General features: G+C 44.9%; 1 protein-coding gene across 1 annotated transcript in view; it reads left to right on the top strand.

Moving 5' to 3' along the window:
- The first annotated feature begins 1,748 nt into the window (after positions 1 to 1,748).
- Positions 1,749 to 17,580, top strand: part of LOC133370841 (IgGFc-binding protein-like) — a 38,723-nt gene continuing 22,891 nt past the window's right edge. Inside the window, 6 exon segments of the mRNA XM_061597718.1 lie at positions 1,749 to 1,793; positions 4,005 to 5,231; positions 6,404 to 6,753; positions 10,950 to 11,523; positions 11,965 to 12,566; positions 16,132 to 16,696. Of these exon segments, the coding sequence (XP_061453702.1) occupies positions 1,754 to 1,793; positions 4,005 to 5,231; positions 6,404 to 6,753; positions 10,950 to 11,523; positions 11,965 to 12,566; positions 16,132 to 16,696 (3,358 nt within the window). The 5' untranslated portion in view covers positions 1,749 to 1,753.

Genomic DNA, 17,580 nt, shown 5'->3' with positions numbered 1-17,580 from the left:
AGGCAGCTGGTAGCCGGACCTGAGATTTCTTTTGGACTTAGCTTTGGCGCTATTGGGCTAAAACAGCCTCTGAACACACTTCATGTGGATAACGTGCAAAAAGTGCAAATAGATTAATAGTGCTTGACTGGGTTTGTGATATGGCCAAACAGGAAGACCTGTGAGCCAGGCTATGGCATAGAATTGGGTCTATATAAACTCCTGCATGGCGCTGTCTCTTTGCAACTTGACTCAATAGACATGAAGCCACACGCAAGGCAAAGGCTGGCCTGCGTAGGGACTGTTGTGTCCGCTATACTGGCAGGGCCTAAACGAAACATGATATGAAATGCATGAATGTATTTAAATGTGTCTCTTTTTAAACAACAATGGGGGGGGTCACAATTAGTATTATGGCAGACATGGGGGGATAATTAACTCTTTCCATTGCACTGTGATCCTGGCAAAAATGTCTCTCAAAGTCGCACTCATAGTTGCTGTTTTCTCTAGGAGAGAACCTCCCATTGGCACCATTGACAGCTTGCCTGCTGTGGCAAATTGCAGCTTCACAAGGAGGGAGATGATTGCCAGGCCCACAGCATGTGTGCCAGGCTCCTGGTTGCAATCCCATGTCAGTGCCATTATTTTGAAAGTGCAATGAATACGTCCACACTAGGGATTGGTGAGAAGAGAGTTAGCACCAGATTTTTCAGTGGTCTGTATATTCTCCATTTTTGTGGAGCTTGCTCCAGACTTCAGTGGCTTTCCTCCAACACCATGCCCCCCCCTCGAATATTCCCTTGAATAGACTGCTCTTGTACTGTTTTTACTCACAGCATTACAACTCTCTCTTTCTCTCTCTCTGCCACCCCCACCACTCCAATAATCCAAATTCCAAACAGGAGGAAAAAAGCCAAGTAGGAAAGTGTGATGGAATTTGCTGTGTTGGTATATTTACTTGTTAATAATTTGTATTAAGTATGAGTTATTTGTATTATGGCTTTATTGCATACTTTTTATAATACTTCTTGTGGGTTTTTTGTACACCGTTTAGAGATATTTTTATATATTAAGAGGTATAGAAATAGTCTAAATAAATAAAAAATAAAAAATAAGTCTCAACCACGTTGACTCTAGGAGGAGGTGGGCGGACACGGAAAGCTGCTTTCCTCCCCAGCCAGTCTCTGCTTGCTTGCTAACGTGAAAACTGACCAGCCTCAGTCACAGTGAAGAACGTGGCGGCGGCAAAAATGCTTTCCTTTCCAATATCATCTTCTGTCCAATGATCAATATTTTCTTTCAAACTATTGATATTTTGTTTCAAATTATCAATATTTTCTTTCAAAAGATTGATATTTTCCAAAATAATATTTCCCATAATATCAATATTTTCTTTCAAGATATTAATATTTTGTTTCTTTCAAAATATTGGTATTTTCATTGGTCAATATATCCTTTCAAAATATCAACATTTTCAAAGAAAATATAAATATTAATATCAATATTTTTGGAGAGGGGAAAGATTGGACCAGTAAAAGTAGGAGAAAGTGGACAAAGAACAAACTCAAATTAATATTGCCTGTTAGATCAGAATACTTTTGAAGCGGCACCAGCTAACGGATCCCAACCGTAATTCACACATTTAACATTGGCTCTAGTTTGGCCTTTATCCTCTGAACTTGTCCATGAGGTTCACCACTAGGGCTCTCAAAGTATCATCCCTGGTCATCATTTTTCTTTCTTTTCTTCTTGTTTTGCAGCCATGGGGACAAGGATGCTGCTGCCGATTGTCGTGGGGCTGGCCCTGCTAGGTGGTGAGTAGAACTTGTCCATGGACTAAGGTCTACAAATAGCATTGGATGAGGAACCTGCAGTCCAGCCTTGTGACCAGATTATAATGGGTAGCAAATAGATATGGAGTCATATAGTTGAGGAGGTCTACAAGTAAACACACTCATGCCTCTGATGAGGTTTGCCAGAAATTAGGTGAACTGACAGGGGTGCAGGCCTTGGTTGTGGGGTGGTTGTGTCAACAGTGGGGCATGCTTAGGGATTGCAGAAGGCAGGCATGGAGAAGGCTAGGTCTGTCCTTGCTATTCAAAAGTTCTGTGTCTTCGGCATACCAGGATGAACATCCTTTTAATGATACGGACTGAATTCTACTTGTTTGAATTATATGGGATGAATTTGAGGCTAAAGAGGTTGGCTTGTGCTCTGCATGCAGGCAAGATCCCAGGTTCAGTTCTGGACATCCCCACTGAAAAGAGTCACACTGCTGTGAGAGAATAAACTCTAAACCTACCTGAGTCATTAGTGGGCTGCTGCAAGTCAGGGTTCATGATGGACTAGATCAGGAGTGGGGAATATCTGGCCTTTGGGCCAATCTTGGCCTGAGGGTCATTTTCCATAAACAATGCCCACCTGTCCATCAGCTGACATCACTGGGTAATGCCAGTTGATGGGCGGGGTTCAATCCTGCTGGGTGCCGTTGCACAAGCATGCTCCCTATGGGGAATGTGCTGGCAAAGTAGACCCCTGCAGCCAGCAGGATTGAACCACCTGTTCATCACCTGGTAAGTGGAGAGTGCAGTCTGGCTGGGTGCTGCTTTGCCAGCACATCCTCTGGGGGAATGCATTGGCAAAGCAGCCCCCTGGTTCCAGCAGGATCCATGAAGCCCTTGTTCAATTGAAATAAAACAAAAATATTGATTTCCCCCTCTGCCAAACATTTAGAGGGGATGCTATAGACGCTAACATAATGCTCAGGCATTCATCCAATACTAGGGATGGGAGAGTAATCTGATTCAGTTCACATTTCAAGCTGAATATTCTGAAACAGTATGAGAACTGAAACACAGCAATCCTCCAAAATTTGCACTTATTTGAATTTTGCAATGCAGTTCGGCAACCAAACAACGTTTACAAAAATGCATATGTTAGGGGAAAGTGTGCACAAAAATGAATATATGAGCAAGTATAACATACAAAAATGCATTATATGACAATAAATTGCTTGCAAAAATGTGTACATTAGTCAAAACTGCCTACAAAATGGAGACATTCACACCAAAATGCTGGAGAATTTTCATGAGGATTTTTTTTTTAAAAAAAATGCAAATTGCTGCAGCAATGTGGAGAACTGAATTTAAGACTGGAAAAGTGAGAAACTGAATCGAAATTGACAGATCTTTCCATCCCTATCCAGTACCCCCTCTTCCTTGTGTCTCCCATTAGAGATTCCTTTCTTCCACCAGAGCCATCATACCACGACCCTGGGAACTCAGTTCTTCAAAAGCCCAATTCATGCAATCATACCCAGTGGTGCAAATAATAATTTGAATGTTTGACTAGCATTGAATAGAACCAGTGGAGGGGAAAGGGGGCACTGCATCGCCATCCTCAGTGTGCCCTCAGCCATCCTCCACTCTCCTACCTCACTTGTAACAGGTTCAGGGTGGTTCCACTGTGTCAGCTTCCTCCTCCTTGGTCTCAGTGTCACCCTTGTAGAACTCATCAGGGAGGAGGAGGGGGGCAAAACTAGAGGTAGATGGCTTTACCTCATTGTCTCTGGTTCCACCTACTGTTGGCCTCTCTGCCTTCTGCCCGATCAGTTTCAATGGGCATCAGCCAACATTGGATGCAACCCTATATTTTCACAATGGTATAAGTATGGGCTTAAGGTGCTGGAGACTGAGTGGTCAACTGGCAGGGATGCTGTAATGCTTTGTCATCTGTTTGCCACTCTGGGCTCCCTTTGGGAGGAAGGGCTGGATATACATTTAATAAAATTAATAAATGAATAAATCATATAGTTCCATCCCAGTTTCTGTATTGATCAGGAAGTTCAGCTAGATGACCTCCAAGAGCCCTTCTAATTCTAATATATGATTCAAGATTCTCCAGACCTTACCTGTCTTTAGCAGCCTTATTAAGCAAGGCATTTTCAGGTTCCCCTTGCAAGAGAATATACATACACTGAACCCCACCCACCAGCACTGATTTCCTGCTTCTTCCATTCCTTCCAGGCCTCCAGGCCGTAAAGCCCACAGGCCGAGAATTCATCACCACCTTCCTGCAAAATCACAAGTTGGACTACCCTGAAGCTCAATTCCAGCTCTTCATCTCCAGCTACTCACCCTCTACCACCATCACCGTCTCAGTCTACAAATCTAAATTCCAGAGCAAATTCTCCCTCCCCCAGGGCCAGACCATGTCAGTGAAGATACCAGCTTTTGCAGAGATGGGCGGCACCACTAAATTCTGCAACACTGTCTTGGTGACTGCTAACCAAGACATCCCTGTGTTGGCCCTCAGCTCAAAGAAGAATACAGCTGACACCACTGTGGTGTACCCGATCCATAGTCTAGGTGTGGAGTATTACATCTTCACACCTCCTGGGGAGTTGTCCAAGTCATACAAGGAGTTCTCTGTCATTGCATAGCGGGATCGCACTGCGGTGGAGATCCACCTCAAGGGCAGTGTGAGATTCCAGGAACGCATCTATCCAGCAGGCAGCAAGCTGAATGTCATCCTTTCTCCCTATGAAGCCATCCAGCTACAAAGCCGGCAAGATCTTTCTGGCACTCTTGTTAAATCGACACAACCGGTGGCGGTGCTGAGTGGGCATACCTGTGCCAATATGAACACCAACTGTAACCATGTTGTGGAGCAGCTCCTGCCAGTGTCTAGCTGGGGTCGGGCCTTCTTTCTCCTCCCGCTGTCCTTCCAGATGAAGTATGACCTTGTGTATATCATTGCCTCCCAGACCACCACAGTCACCTGTGTCTCTGGTGGGATCCATACAAACTACAACCTTGTGGCTGGGCAGGAGCTTAAACTGAAAGTCACAAGTTCAGGCCCCATCTACATCACAGCCAATGTTGGCATCCAGGTCTTCTTCTTCAGCACTGGCGGTACCCATTCTGGCCTGACTTTTGACCCTTTCTTCCTTACCATCCCTGACGTGTTCAGATACTGTACATCCTACTCTCTTGGGGGCCAGGTGGGATTTGAAAACTATGTGTTCATCATCATGAAGACTGCTGCTGTGGCTGGGATCACCATGGATGGGCGCTCATTGAGTGGTGCCTCTTGGAGACAGATTCCAGGAACAGAATACTCCTGGAGCGAGTACAGCCTGGGAAAGGGAGGAAGTACCCATTCCATGGCACATCCCAGCATCCCCTTTGGCTTGCTAAGTTTTGGTGTTGCCGATAGGAATGCCTATGGTGCAGCGGCACTCTGCCAAAGCAGTGAGTAATGGGCTCGTTAAGGTGGGAGATCAAGGTGCTGAATTCCCAGAGACTAGAGTGAAATCAGTGTAGCAGGGTTTGAATTGTTCGACAGGCATGAATCTCATTGAGTGAGCTTGGCCAAATTATACTCAGCCTAACCTAGCTATTTCCCAGGATTGCACTTGTCTTCTCAGAGGAAGGGTCAGATGGAAAGATAGCCTCCTGTTCTTGGGGACATAGGAACATAGGACCTGCCTTATGCTGATTCATCTAGAAGCAGCTCCCCCCCACCTCATGTAGTCTTCCTGGATTGCCCTCATGATAACAGGAGAGAATGGCAATCTGCACAATCAGGCTGATTAGCTCACAGTCATAGTAATGTACAGATTTCACATGGTTTTCTGCCTGGAGACACATGGGAGGTTCATAGCAATACTTCTGGATTAGGATTGGCTGAGTGGTGCAGAGAGTTGATTGGCCAAAGAACAAGAGATTGACAGAAATGACTACAGGAGCTTCTTAGCCAGAAGGCTCTCTTAAGTTCAAATAGAAATATTAAATGTGTGTGGCTTTGAGATTTTTGGGGTATTTTTTTTAAGTGCTACACATTTTATTTGGGATGGCTGCACCCCATTAGCCTTAGTACAAGAATCTCCATTATTATTATTATTATTATTATTATTTAGATTTATATCCCGCCCTTCCTCCCAGGAGGAGCCCACATGTAAGTAGGTGTCCCCTTGCAGATGAGGTGGTGAGAATGTGTACATCTAGGGGATGGACCTAGCAGTACGCAAAAAGGTTGGGGACCAGGATCAGTGGCATGGGCCCACCTTTTTATCTCTCCTGGTGGTTGTATATGATCAAGGTCTGAAAATATGAGGATGGTTTAATTAATTATTGTAATCATAACTGTATCATTTAATTTGTAGAATGAGTTGGGCCATAAAGAAAAAAAGACTGTTCATTCCATCCATCCATCCATCCATCCATCCATCCATCCATCCATCCATCCATCCATCCATCCATCCATCCATCCATCCATCCATCCATCCATCCATCCATCCATCCATCCATCCATCCATCCATCCTGTAAGGCCATCTCTACCATCTCTTCTCTCTCCCTTTCTGCCCCATTCCATTCCTCTCCTCTCCACTGTTACACTAACCCCCTTGCCTTTTCTTGCCAGCCTCTCAACCTGCCCCTCAACCATCCTGCAGTTCCACTCAGTGCCGGAAGAAGGAGACTTGCCAGATCATGAACGGCCAACCAGTGTGTTTGGCACAGTCAACTGCTACCTGCTGGTCACTAGGTGATCCCCATTACCATACTTTTGACAAGCGGAAATACAACTTCATGGGCACCTGCACCTATACCCTGGCCAAGACCTGCAGGTCAGACACGACCCTCCCAGCCTTCCACATAACAGCCAAAAATGAGAACCAAGGGAGGCAGAGTGTGTCCTTTGTTGGATTGGTGATGGTCCAGGTCTATGGATATGATATAAGTGTGGCCAGAAAGGAGTATGGCCTAGTCAGGGTAAGAATAATTGTGTTCCACATTCATTTTTCTATGCATTATAACTGGAAAAAACCCCATCATATTTTCATATACACTTTGGTACATTTTTTTTGAGCTGACAACTGTATCGCAAATTTTAAAGTAGTGCAAACACTGACAGATAAGTTCTGATCTGCATATTAGTCTGTGGGCTTGCAAATCAGGTTGGTTTGCTTCAAAATGTGGACCAGACAAATTTATTGAGCATTGCTAGATCAGGCCTTTGGAGAAGATGTGAGCTATCAGTGGAAACACAGCCTCTCCAGACTTGCAGAGTCAGAACATCTTGCTGATCTTCTGCAAATAACCCAGAGATCTACTAGAAGATCCCTGTGTACCTTCTCTGCACCCTTTGCTTTGAGCATTGGACTTGGGCCCAAGAGACCTGAGTTCATATCAGAGCTGAGTCTTAATTATATTCATGTTTCCAAGTTAATATTTAGTATCTGCCAAGGTCCACCCTTTCATTTTGTTGGCAGCCCTACTGAAAACTTTGTTTGTTTGGGGCAAATATTTGAAATCCTCTCCTAAGGTTCATGATGACGTAATGTCATGTACAATTAAGTACCTTTATCCCATTCCTTCCCAATTGCAGGCGCTGACTCACCATGTAAACACATATGGTTTGCATTGTCATTGACTCCTATTGTCACCATTTCAAGTATTATCAGATTATTCCATTTGCCCCATGGTATAAGACTGGCTTGTATGCAAGAGAGCTCATAGCTCAGAGGTAGAGTGCATGCTTGCCTTGCATAAGGTCCCAGGTTCAATCCCCAGCATCTCCAGTTAGAAGAATCAGGTAGTAAGTAAAGGCCTTGGAATGGGACTCCAAACCAGACTTCCCCAACTTGGTATCCTCTAGATGCTAGTGGACTGCAACTCCAACCATGACCATTGGCTGGCTGGATGCTGGCTGGAGCTGTGGTCCAAAACAGATGGAGGCCACCAGGTTGGGGAAGACCGGCCCAGGGAGCTTCTGCCAGACAGAGGCAACACTGGGCTGGATGGGCAAATAGTCTGACCTTGTATAAGGCAACTTCCTATTTTCCGATTATCTCTCATTCTCATGTGATGCCACTAGAAAAGGGCTGTAGCTCAGTGGTAGAGCATCTGCTCTGCCTGCAAAAGGTCCCAGGTTCAATCCCCGGCATCTCCAGGTAGAGCTGGGAGAATTCCTTGCCTGAAAGCCTGGAGAGCAGTTGCCAGTCGGTGTAGTCAGTACTGAGCTAGATGGACCAATAGTCTGGTTCAGTATAAAGCAGCTTCCTCTGTTTCTAGGAAGAGAAGGAATTGCATAGTTGAGTGCTCCTCTATTTCAGAAATTCTTTGGACTCAGAATTCCCCTATCTGCATTCTGAAGTGCAGGAGGGGGGGGACTGGGTCTCCTGACATTTCTGAATGTGCATGTGTAGTTCTGCTTTAAATCTCTTATTGCGGCACACGCACATCTGGATTGCATAGATTGGGTGCTATGCTAAGTAGGTGGTTGGACCAATGGCCTCTGGGCCATCGCCCAACTCTGTCCTCCTGTGAACAGTCCATTGTATAAATGGGGCATCCATTGTAATTTTTAATTAATTAATTTTTACACAAAAATACATACGAAAAATTATCCATCATCAAAATAAAAATAAACAGGTATCATACATCCTCACAAGCAGAATTGGAATCCACATCATTAAAGATAAAAGAAAAGCAAAAACATAATGAATGGTGCTGACCTGCAAACAAAGAAACTAATAAATCCACCAACAATTCATCACATAAATCTATATTATACAGCCACAAGAGTGGCTGTATGCTATAGCCAGCATGGACTTTTTGCATTCTGCAATATTAAACTGAAAATACCCCCATGCCATTCTGATGCCTCCCATAAGTTCATTTCAAAACAAAACCATACAAAACTTATAGTCCTGAACTCAGAAATGTTTGCTTAACAACCCTCTAAGTTTTCATGGCGATTCACAAAACAGTCAGAGAGAATTGAGAGTTCAAAGTATAAAACAAGAGGGAAAAAATCCAGACCCCTGTTGGACTTTCTTCTCTCAGTGTTCTCATAATTTGTTCAAATTAATTAAAAACCAGTCAAGTTCACAGAGTACCTGTAATTCTATTACTGACCTTGCCCCATACTCTGACCTTCATCTTCAGCAGTTTAAAAGTTAAAAATATGCCTGGCTGATTTTTAATTAAAGAAATTTAACATTGGAGTCGCGTTACCAAATTATTCCAAGCTACACAGGGAAGTGGATTGGACTATGAAAGACCAACCCAAATTGTGCTTGCATTTTGACAAATTTGTAGGGCAGTACAATATCTCAGAGAGGAAGTCAGGTCTCCTGCTCCCCTGGTGCATTCACTATAGCTACCCAATTTCCCTGCTTTTTAAAGTTTGATAGAAATATCTGTGGTCTATAGGTATGTTCTTAAACCACCAGGGTTTTTTGCCTACTAGTGAATTCCACTTTAGATAGTCATGGCTTCCCCCAAAGAATCCTGGGAAGTGTAGTTTGTGAAGTGAGCTGAGAGTTGGTAGGAGACTCCTATTCCCCTGACAGAGCTCCAGTGGCTATAGTAGTTTAACAGTCAACCCCTCTTCTGGGGACTGTATCTCTGTGAGGGGAATAGGGAGTCTCCTAGCAGTTCTCAGCACCCTTCACAAGCTACACTTCTCAGGATTCTTTGGGGGGAGCCATAACTGTCTAAAGTGGAATAAAGGTCTGATGTGGATGTGGCCTGGGGCAGTTTTGGTTTAAATTTGGATGGGAGACTACATGTGCCTGCTGTAGAATAAAAAGGTGGGGGAAACCCTGAAAAAGAATGATACTGTTCACAATGTTTTCCTTTTGGAAAGGAAAGGGGTTTCCCCTCTGTCAGTGCCCACCCACCCAAACTCCCCTTCCCCCTCCCCCTCCCCTTCATCCCCTTCTTTCCCCCCTCTCTGACTGCACCTCCCCAGGTCAGTTTCACTTATCCTAAGCATGATTGTACAGGAGTAAATCCCAATCAACTCAAAAAGCATACAAATGATCAAACCTGCCCTCCCTTCTCCCTATTATTCCCTCCCTCTTGACCCTTCTGTCTCCCTTCCTTTGCCTCTCCCGTCCCTTCCCTCTCCCAATACCCTACCTCTCCTTCCCTGCCTCCTTCCCCTTCTCTCCCTTCCTCCTTCCTTCCCCTCTCCCCTCACCCTTTCTTTTTCTCCCCCATGGTCAGTTTTACCTATTCTAAGCATGATTGCATGGGAGTAAATCTATTGATCTCAATAAGCACACAAATGATCAGACCTGCTTTCCCCCTCTCCTTCCCCCTCTCTTCTTCCCATCCCCTCCTTTCCTTCCCCTCTCCCCTCCCTTCCTCCTCCCTTCTTCCTCCCCTCCCGTCTTTCTTCTTTCTCCCCTCCCGTCTTTCTTCTTCCTCCTCCCTTGCCCACTCCAGCCCTCCCTCCCTCTTCTTCTTCTTCCCTGTGGTCAGTTTCACCCATCCTAAGTATGATTGCAGAGGAGTAAATCCCATTGGACTCAATAAGTGTGCAAATGATCAATGCATTCCCAGCAAACTTGCACAGGATCCAATTTCTTACCTCCCAGATTTAAAAGCAGAGAAATTGTCTAAATGGCAAAAAACCCTTGGGTTTAAGAAAGTACCTACAGGCACCAGACATTTCTGTTAAACTTTAAAAAGCAGGGAAATTGGGCAGCTATAGTGAATGTATCAGGAGAGCAGGAGACCTGACCTCCTCTCTGAGATATTGTACTGCCTTACACATTTGTAAAAATGCAAACACAATTTGGGTTGGTCTTTCACAGTCCAATCCACTTCCTGTGTAGCTTGGAAGAATTTGGTAACATAATTTGATAGAAATATCTGTTAATTATAGGTACGTTCTTAAACTGCAAGGGTTTTTTGCCTACTGGTGAATCTTGATCTAGACTTTTGTAGGTCTTTTTACCTCTTTTCCCCAGTTAAATTACAGTGTCATGTGTTGCTGAATAGTAATCACAATATACCCAGCACTGTTTGTGGTTCCACTTTTTCTTGAACTTTATTGGCCCAGTACATCATGAGAGGTGCCCATCTTTCTATAAAGTAATTGTCCTTTTGCCACCCTTCTCTTGTCCTAACAATGTTGGTTAATGCATATCTGACAATGATGTTTTCTGTACCAGGTTAATAATCAGCGCTCCCGGCTGCCTATCTCCCTGCACGAAGGGAAATTGTGGCTCTACCAGAGCGGGACCTCTGTCTCCATTGAGACCGATTTCTCACTGAGGATTACCTATGACTGGAACAACCGTCTCTTGGTGAAGATTTCCAGCAGCTTCTCTGAGAACGTTTGTGGCTTGTGTGGTAACTACAACGGAGACCCTGCTGATGACTTCCTGACCCCAAGTGGATCCTTGGCCGCCAGCCCTGTGGAGTTTGGGCAGAGCTGGAAAGTGGAAGATGGTGACAAGTTCTGCTGGAATGATTGTCATGGAGAATGCAAGAAGGTCACCTTGGAAGTGCTCATCAAATACAAAGTGGAACATTTCTGTGGCTGGATCAGCAAAAGGGAGGGCGGCCCATTCAGCCAGTGCCACTCTGTCATTGACCCTGAGATCTTTGTGGAAAACTGTGCCTATGATCTCTACATTTACGAAGGCCACCAAGAAATTTTATGCCAAGCACTGAAGAGCTATGCTGATGCCTGCCAGAGAGAAGGCGTGATCCTTTCGGATTGGAGGAAACTCACCGGTTGCTGTGAGTAGAATTCATTGTTTACGACAGGGCCCCCCAATCTTTTAGGGCCCAGAGGCGTATTTGGCAATCTAAGAAACTGTTGTGGGCACCACGAAATACTGGCAAGGCCAGCAAGAGGTGTGGCCTGGGAAGCATGACATGGGGGGAGACCTGAGGGCCACATAGAGAGGCCTGGAGGGCCACACTTAACCCCAGGGCTGAGGTTCCCCACCCCACATTAAATAATATATTAAATAACAAACAATTTGCTGCTTTTTCATGAAAACCAGCATCAGCAGCCTGGGGCAGGTCACCTCAATCTACCTAAGGGCCGGCTAGCCATTAGCACAGGGAGCACTGTGTGAGGAATTTCTCTGACAGTGAATCCTGACAAAGAGGTAAAGTATGAAGGATGATTGTGTCATTCTCCTCCTCCCTCCCTCCCTCCCTGTCTTTTTGCAGTTCTCTCCTGCCCTGAGAACAGCCAGTATCAGATCTGCGGCTCTGCATGTCCTGCCACTTGCAACGACCAAGTGCTTCCTGCCATCTGCTCTTCCTCGGGCTGTGTGGAAACTTGCCAGTGCAATGAAGGCTTTGTGTTGGAGGCTGGGAAATGCATCCCAAAGGCAGCCTGCGGGTGTGTCTTTGAAGGGAAGCCCTTCTCCCCCGGCGAGCAGTTCTGGGGAGACCGCACATGCACGAGGCGCTGTGTCTGTGACCCGCAAAGCAAGCAAATGAAATGCCAGCCTGCCAGCTGCAAGGATGGGGAGCAGTGCAAGGTGGTGAATGGCATTCAGAACTGCTACCCAACCAGCTATGTCACCTGCTCCACCGCCGGTTACTCTCATTACCACAGCTTTGATGGCCAGAGTTTTAGCTTCCAGGGTACCTGTCTCTACACGTTTGCTGGACTCAGTCAGAAGCGGCAAGACTTGGTGGATTTCCAGGTCTTGGTCCAGCACTCCCGCCACGGTGGCTGGTCCATGTCCCTCAACAAGTTGGTCAAGGTCCAAGTCTATGGCCTGGAGATAACTCTCAGCTGGGCTTATCGGGGAAAAGTCATGGTGAGTCTACACAGGCTTGCTTCTACGAGGTCTGCTTCTAAGAGTCATAGTGAGTCTAAACTAGTGATGGGTGAAAATTTTGATTCAGTTCTCATTTCAAGCGGAATTTCTCAAATTCACACTTTCTAAAACAATAGAACCAAAACACAACCCTCCTTCGAAACCTGCACTTATTCGAATTTTGCAGTGCAGTTCATCAACCAACCAATTTTTACAAAAATGCATATATTAGGGGAAAGTGTGCATAAAAATGAATATGTGAATGACAATAACATGCAAATAACAATACAAGAAGTGGCTTGTAAAAATGTGTACATTAGTCAAAACCCCCTACAAACAATGTGTTTATTGGGAGAAATTAGCATTAAAATGCTGGAAAATTTTCATGAGTTATTTTTGTAAAAAAAAAACATTCACAAATTGCTGCAGAGATGTAGAAAACTGAATTTAAGATTGGAAAAAATGAGAAACTGAGAGAACCAAAATTGGCATCTCTTTCTGTCCCTAGTCTAAACAGGCCTGCTTCTAAGAGGCCTTCTTCTAAGAATCATGGTGGGTCCAAACAGGCCTGCTTCTGTGAGCAACCTCATTAAAAGCCCCACTTGTCCAGTTCCTCGATAATGTCCAGTCGATACATGTCAGCAGCTTTCCATGCTTCAATATCTCTTCTATGGTATTTAAAGCAGGGCCAGATTTGACACTCCAGGCCTCTCTAACTCCCCTTTGGAACTCTTCCCAGGCCACACCCCCTCTCCCCAAGCCACACCCCTCACTAGACTTGCTTTGCACCCCGTGTTTTTTTCCCCACTTGGCTGGAATTAACATGACGATGATGATGATTTATACTGCTTAGTGCTCAGATGGTTTCTAAGTGGTTTTAAAAACTTAAAAACTAATTGCACAACATTAAGATACAAAATAATACAGAATAATTAAAATACGCCATGATTAAAATGCACAACAAAACATTAAAATCTAAACTACCATCATTAAAGTGTGCAAAATTAGACTTATAGTGCAAGCCTACACGTCTACTCACTCAGAAGCAAGCCATAGTGAGTTCAGTGGGAGTAAGTATGTTACATGCTCTCAGGTAATTATATTTATATGACTGTAGCCTGGGGCATAGGCTGAAATCTTGTATACTGAGGTAGGGAATCTTTGCCTGTTCAGATGTTTCCGGACTCCTGCTCTCATCAGCCCCAGCCAGCATGGCCAATCGTCAGGGATGATGGAAGTTGTAGCCCAGCAACATTTGGAGGCTACAGATTCTTTACCTTGACTACACAGATTTTACCTTGAGCTTGACTCAGTGGGGCTTACTCCTGAGTAGACTTGATTAGAATATTACTGTTAAAATTTTATGAAGCATTTTTAAAAACATTCAACTAAAACAGTGATAAGTCAAATTTGAAAAGCAAAATTGGGAAATGTTTAAAAATAATTGATTTTTAAAAATTTCATCAGCTTTCACAGACCACATAACAGGAGGCCATGGCTTAATGTGAATGCACAAGAAAATTGTGTCTGCTGCCCTCCTCAACCAGTCCTTATCCTTGTGCCGCTGTGTGCTCAGCTATGGCTTGGTTTAGCATGGCATCCAGGCCCAGGCTCATTATTTGGCTGGAGCTACAGGGGTGCAGTCGTCCAGGGTCCCCAGGTGGTGGTGGTCCTAGACCCCTTACATTTTTGGAAGCAGAGTCTCAGCAGGATCCCTATGTCTCCAGGGTCCTTTCCTGCTGATTGGAGACAATCAGAATGAAAGGAGGTGAGTCACTCAGTAGGTAACACTCTCTCCTTTCATGCTATAGACTCCTAGGGACATCTGTTGTCCTCTGTCTTGCTGCACAGCTTCCAGTTTGTTTGTTTGTTTGTTAACCAGGATCTTATTTTCAACCCAGCAGCAAAAATGGGAGGAGAGGGGGAAGATGTGTGGTTTTGCTCCAGCCCAAGGCCAAGAGTAAGGGAGGAGGAGGAAAATAGAAAAATATCTTCGGGGAAGGGAGAGAAAGTGTATATGTGTGGTAGCGTTTCAGCTTTTAATGATGTTCTTTATATATGTGTCGTGCATTGTAAGGTGAAATGCAAATGCATATGCCTGAGAGAGAGAGAGAGGTGAAGCTAACACCAGAGGTTAGGATCAGGAATTTCAATGCGTAAGTTTCCTTCTAAAACTCAGAAGCTCTGCCCAAATGCAGTTACAGTAGGGCCCCGCTTTACAGCGCTTCGCTTTACGGTGATTCGCTAATGCGGCGGCTTTCAATTAGGGAAAGTCCCCGCATTAAGGCGCTTGTTCCGTTTTCACAGCGGTTTCTTCCCGTTGCGCACCATTTTGACGTCATTCTCACGCGACGCGTCCCATTATCGTCAATGGGTTTCGCTTTACAGTGATTTCCGCTTTACAGTGGGGGTCCGGAAGAGGACCCGCTGTATGAGTGGGGCCCTACTGTACTCAAAATCTTAATATGCTGAAGGGAAATTCAGTAAAGGAAGTTCCTTATCTTACTGCATCTTAGTACATTTGCCCATGTATGTGCACAGAAAATAGTAGCTCTAGGCGTAAGGCAATGTATGGAGATCTGCATTCATCGTTGCAATGCATTACTATGGGAAACTACTCTAAACAAAGTAAAAGACTGAAAGCTCATTGTATTGTAACTTAGAAGGTTATATAATCTTAGAAGGGGGGGCTGTGAAGGGATATAGTATGACTATCATGAAGGGAACTTGCACTTCTGAATTTGCTATTACACTACTGCTGAAGCAAGATAAACCATGAGCCCAGGTTCAGTGGACATGTTTATTTATTTTATTAGATTTATATCCCACCCTTCCTCCCAGTAGGAGCCCAGAGCGGCAAACAAAAGCACTAAAAACACTTTAAAATATCATAAAAACACACTAAAATATATCAAAACAAAGCATCCTTAAAAACATATTAAAACAAAATATCTTTTACAATTTTTTTAAAAAAGCTTTAAAAACATATTAAAAAGCAATTTCAACACAGATGCAGACATGCTAAACCAAACCATGGCTGAACTTGCAACAGCAGCAGCGGAACTGGAGGAAGAGCAAAGTGGCTGTAACCTGCTCTCTGGAAGCCTGCACACTGATGGGTGGGAGGGCAGGGTTCAACCATGTGTTCACTGCATGCACCTTTTCCCAGTATTCCCTGATTCAGGAAGAGGTTTGTATGGAAACCCCTGCTAAAACACAGTAGGGAAAACCCGTGGTTGAATTTTGATGCAAACTCCTTCCTGATTCATTGGAAGCATCGAAGTACCCTGCTAAAATAAAGGGGGGGGGATAAAATAAAGCCCTTTGTTTTAGCAGCACCTTGCACCTAAAATAAGGTGATATAAGGTTATTGATAGGTGGTTGATCCCACCCACTTGTCAAATTTGGCACATGAGGTTGGTCCTGATAAGGGCCTGGTCCATGAAATCAAAAAAGTTCCTTACCCCTGGCACTAAGCCATAGTTTGGCTTAGCTCAGAGACATATAACCAGTTTTTGAGCATGAGGTTTTCTACTCACTCTTTCCAATTTGTCTCTGCTCCCAGGTGAATGGCTTGCTGACCAACTTGCCCTACCGCGTGGGACTGGACCAAATCCTCATCTACCAAATGGGATGGGATACTGTGATCCAAACAGCTTTTGACCTCACCGTCATCTTTGACTTCCAAAGCCGTCTCACCGTCACCGTGCCAAAAACCTATGAAGGGGCCCTCGGTGGTCTCTGCAGCAACTTCAACAACAAGAGAGATGACCTGACATCCGGTGACTCTGGGTCAGCCTCAGTTTCGACAGCCCTGGGCCAGCGCTGGAAGGTGGCAGAGTCCCTGGGATGTGGAGAAGTGAACCCCGGGGTCTGTCCAGGGTTGGAAAACGTTGCCCAGCATCAACGAGGCATCAGCACAGAATGTGGACTTCTGGTGGACAAGAAGGGCCCATTTAGGGAGTGCCATGGCAGAATTGACCCAGAGATGTTTTTCCTGGATTGTGTATATGACTACTGTATGTTTAATGGTCAGAAAGCTGTGCTGAGACACATCATTGCTGCTTATGCTGCAGCCTGTCAAACCTTACAGGTGACCATATATATCTGGAGGATCCACATATTATGGAGTAAGTATGATTCCAATTTGCTGCACCTGCTGTTGGGAAGAAGGTGGAGCTCCCTAGAGCAGTGTTCTCCAAACTCGGGTCCCCAGATGTTGCTGGACTGCAACCCCCATCGTTCTTAGCTAGCCATGGTCAGGGATGATGGGAGTTGTAGTCGAACAACATATGGGAACCTGCAGTTGAAGAACAGTGCCCTAAGGCATGTCTGCACTGAGTGTTTATAAATCATCTGACCCTCCAGATGATGCTGGACTCCATCTGCCATCATCTCTGGCCATTGTTGGCCATGCTGGATGGAGCTGATGGGAGCTGCAATCCAACAACATCTGGAGCATCACAAGTCCCTTTCACTGTTTAAAGGATTATCTTCCATGCAATGCTCAACATAAATGCAGAGATGCTTGTAATATACTGCTTCCATTTAAGTGTGGAAGTATGGAGAGCTAGTTTGTGTAGTGATTAGAGCAGGGATGAGGAACCTCAATCCCAGGGACCAAGTGTGGCCCTCCAGACCTTTCTATCTGGCCCTTGGAACTTTCCACGGGCATGCTCCACCCTCAGGTCACACCCCTTTTCCCAAGGCCACACCCCCTGCACTATGCCTTTCTTAAGTGCTTTTGATTGGCTGGAATGTGTCCTTCATCTATGGCAATGCCTCTTGCTTACCTGGATGGGGATAGGTGTGTGTGTGTGTGGGTGTGTGTACACAGAAAGCTTTGACATTTGTGTGATTGGAATGTAGCCAATTGTACAAAGATAGAGATCACATGCATTGCTCCACCCACTTTTTGCTGTGGATCTACCCACCACTTGCATGTGTCCCTGGAAGGTTAGTCTTGAGGGAATGTGGCCCTCAGGCTGAAAAGGGTTCCCCAGCCCAGGGCTCG

Source organism: Rhineura floridana, chromosome 15 (assembly GCF_030035675.1).
Source record: "Rhineura floridana isolate rRhiFlo1 chromosome 15, rRhiFlo1.hap2, whole genome shotgun sequence".
Taxonomy (NCBI): domain Eukaryota; kingdom Metazoa; phylum Chordata; class Lepidosauria; order Squamata; family Rhineuridae; genus Rhineura; species Rhineura floridana.
This window is presented reverse-complemented; position numbering and strand designations above follow the sequence as displayed.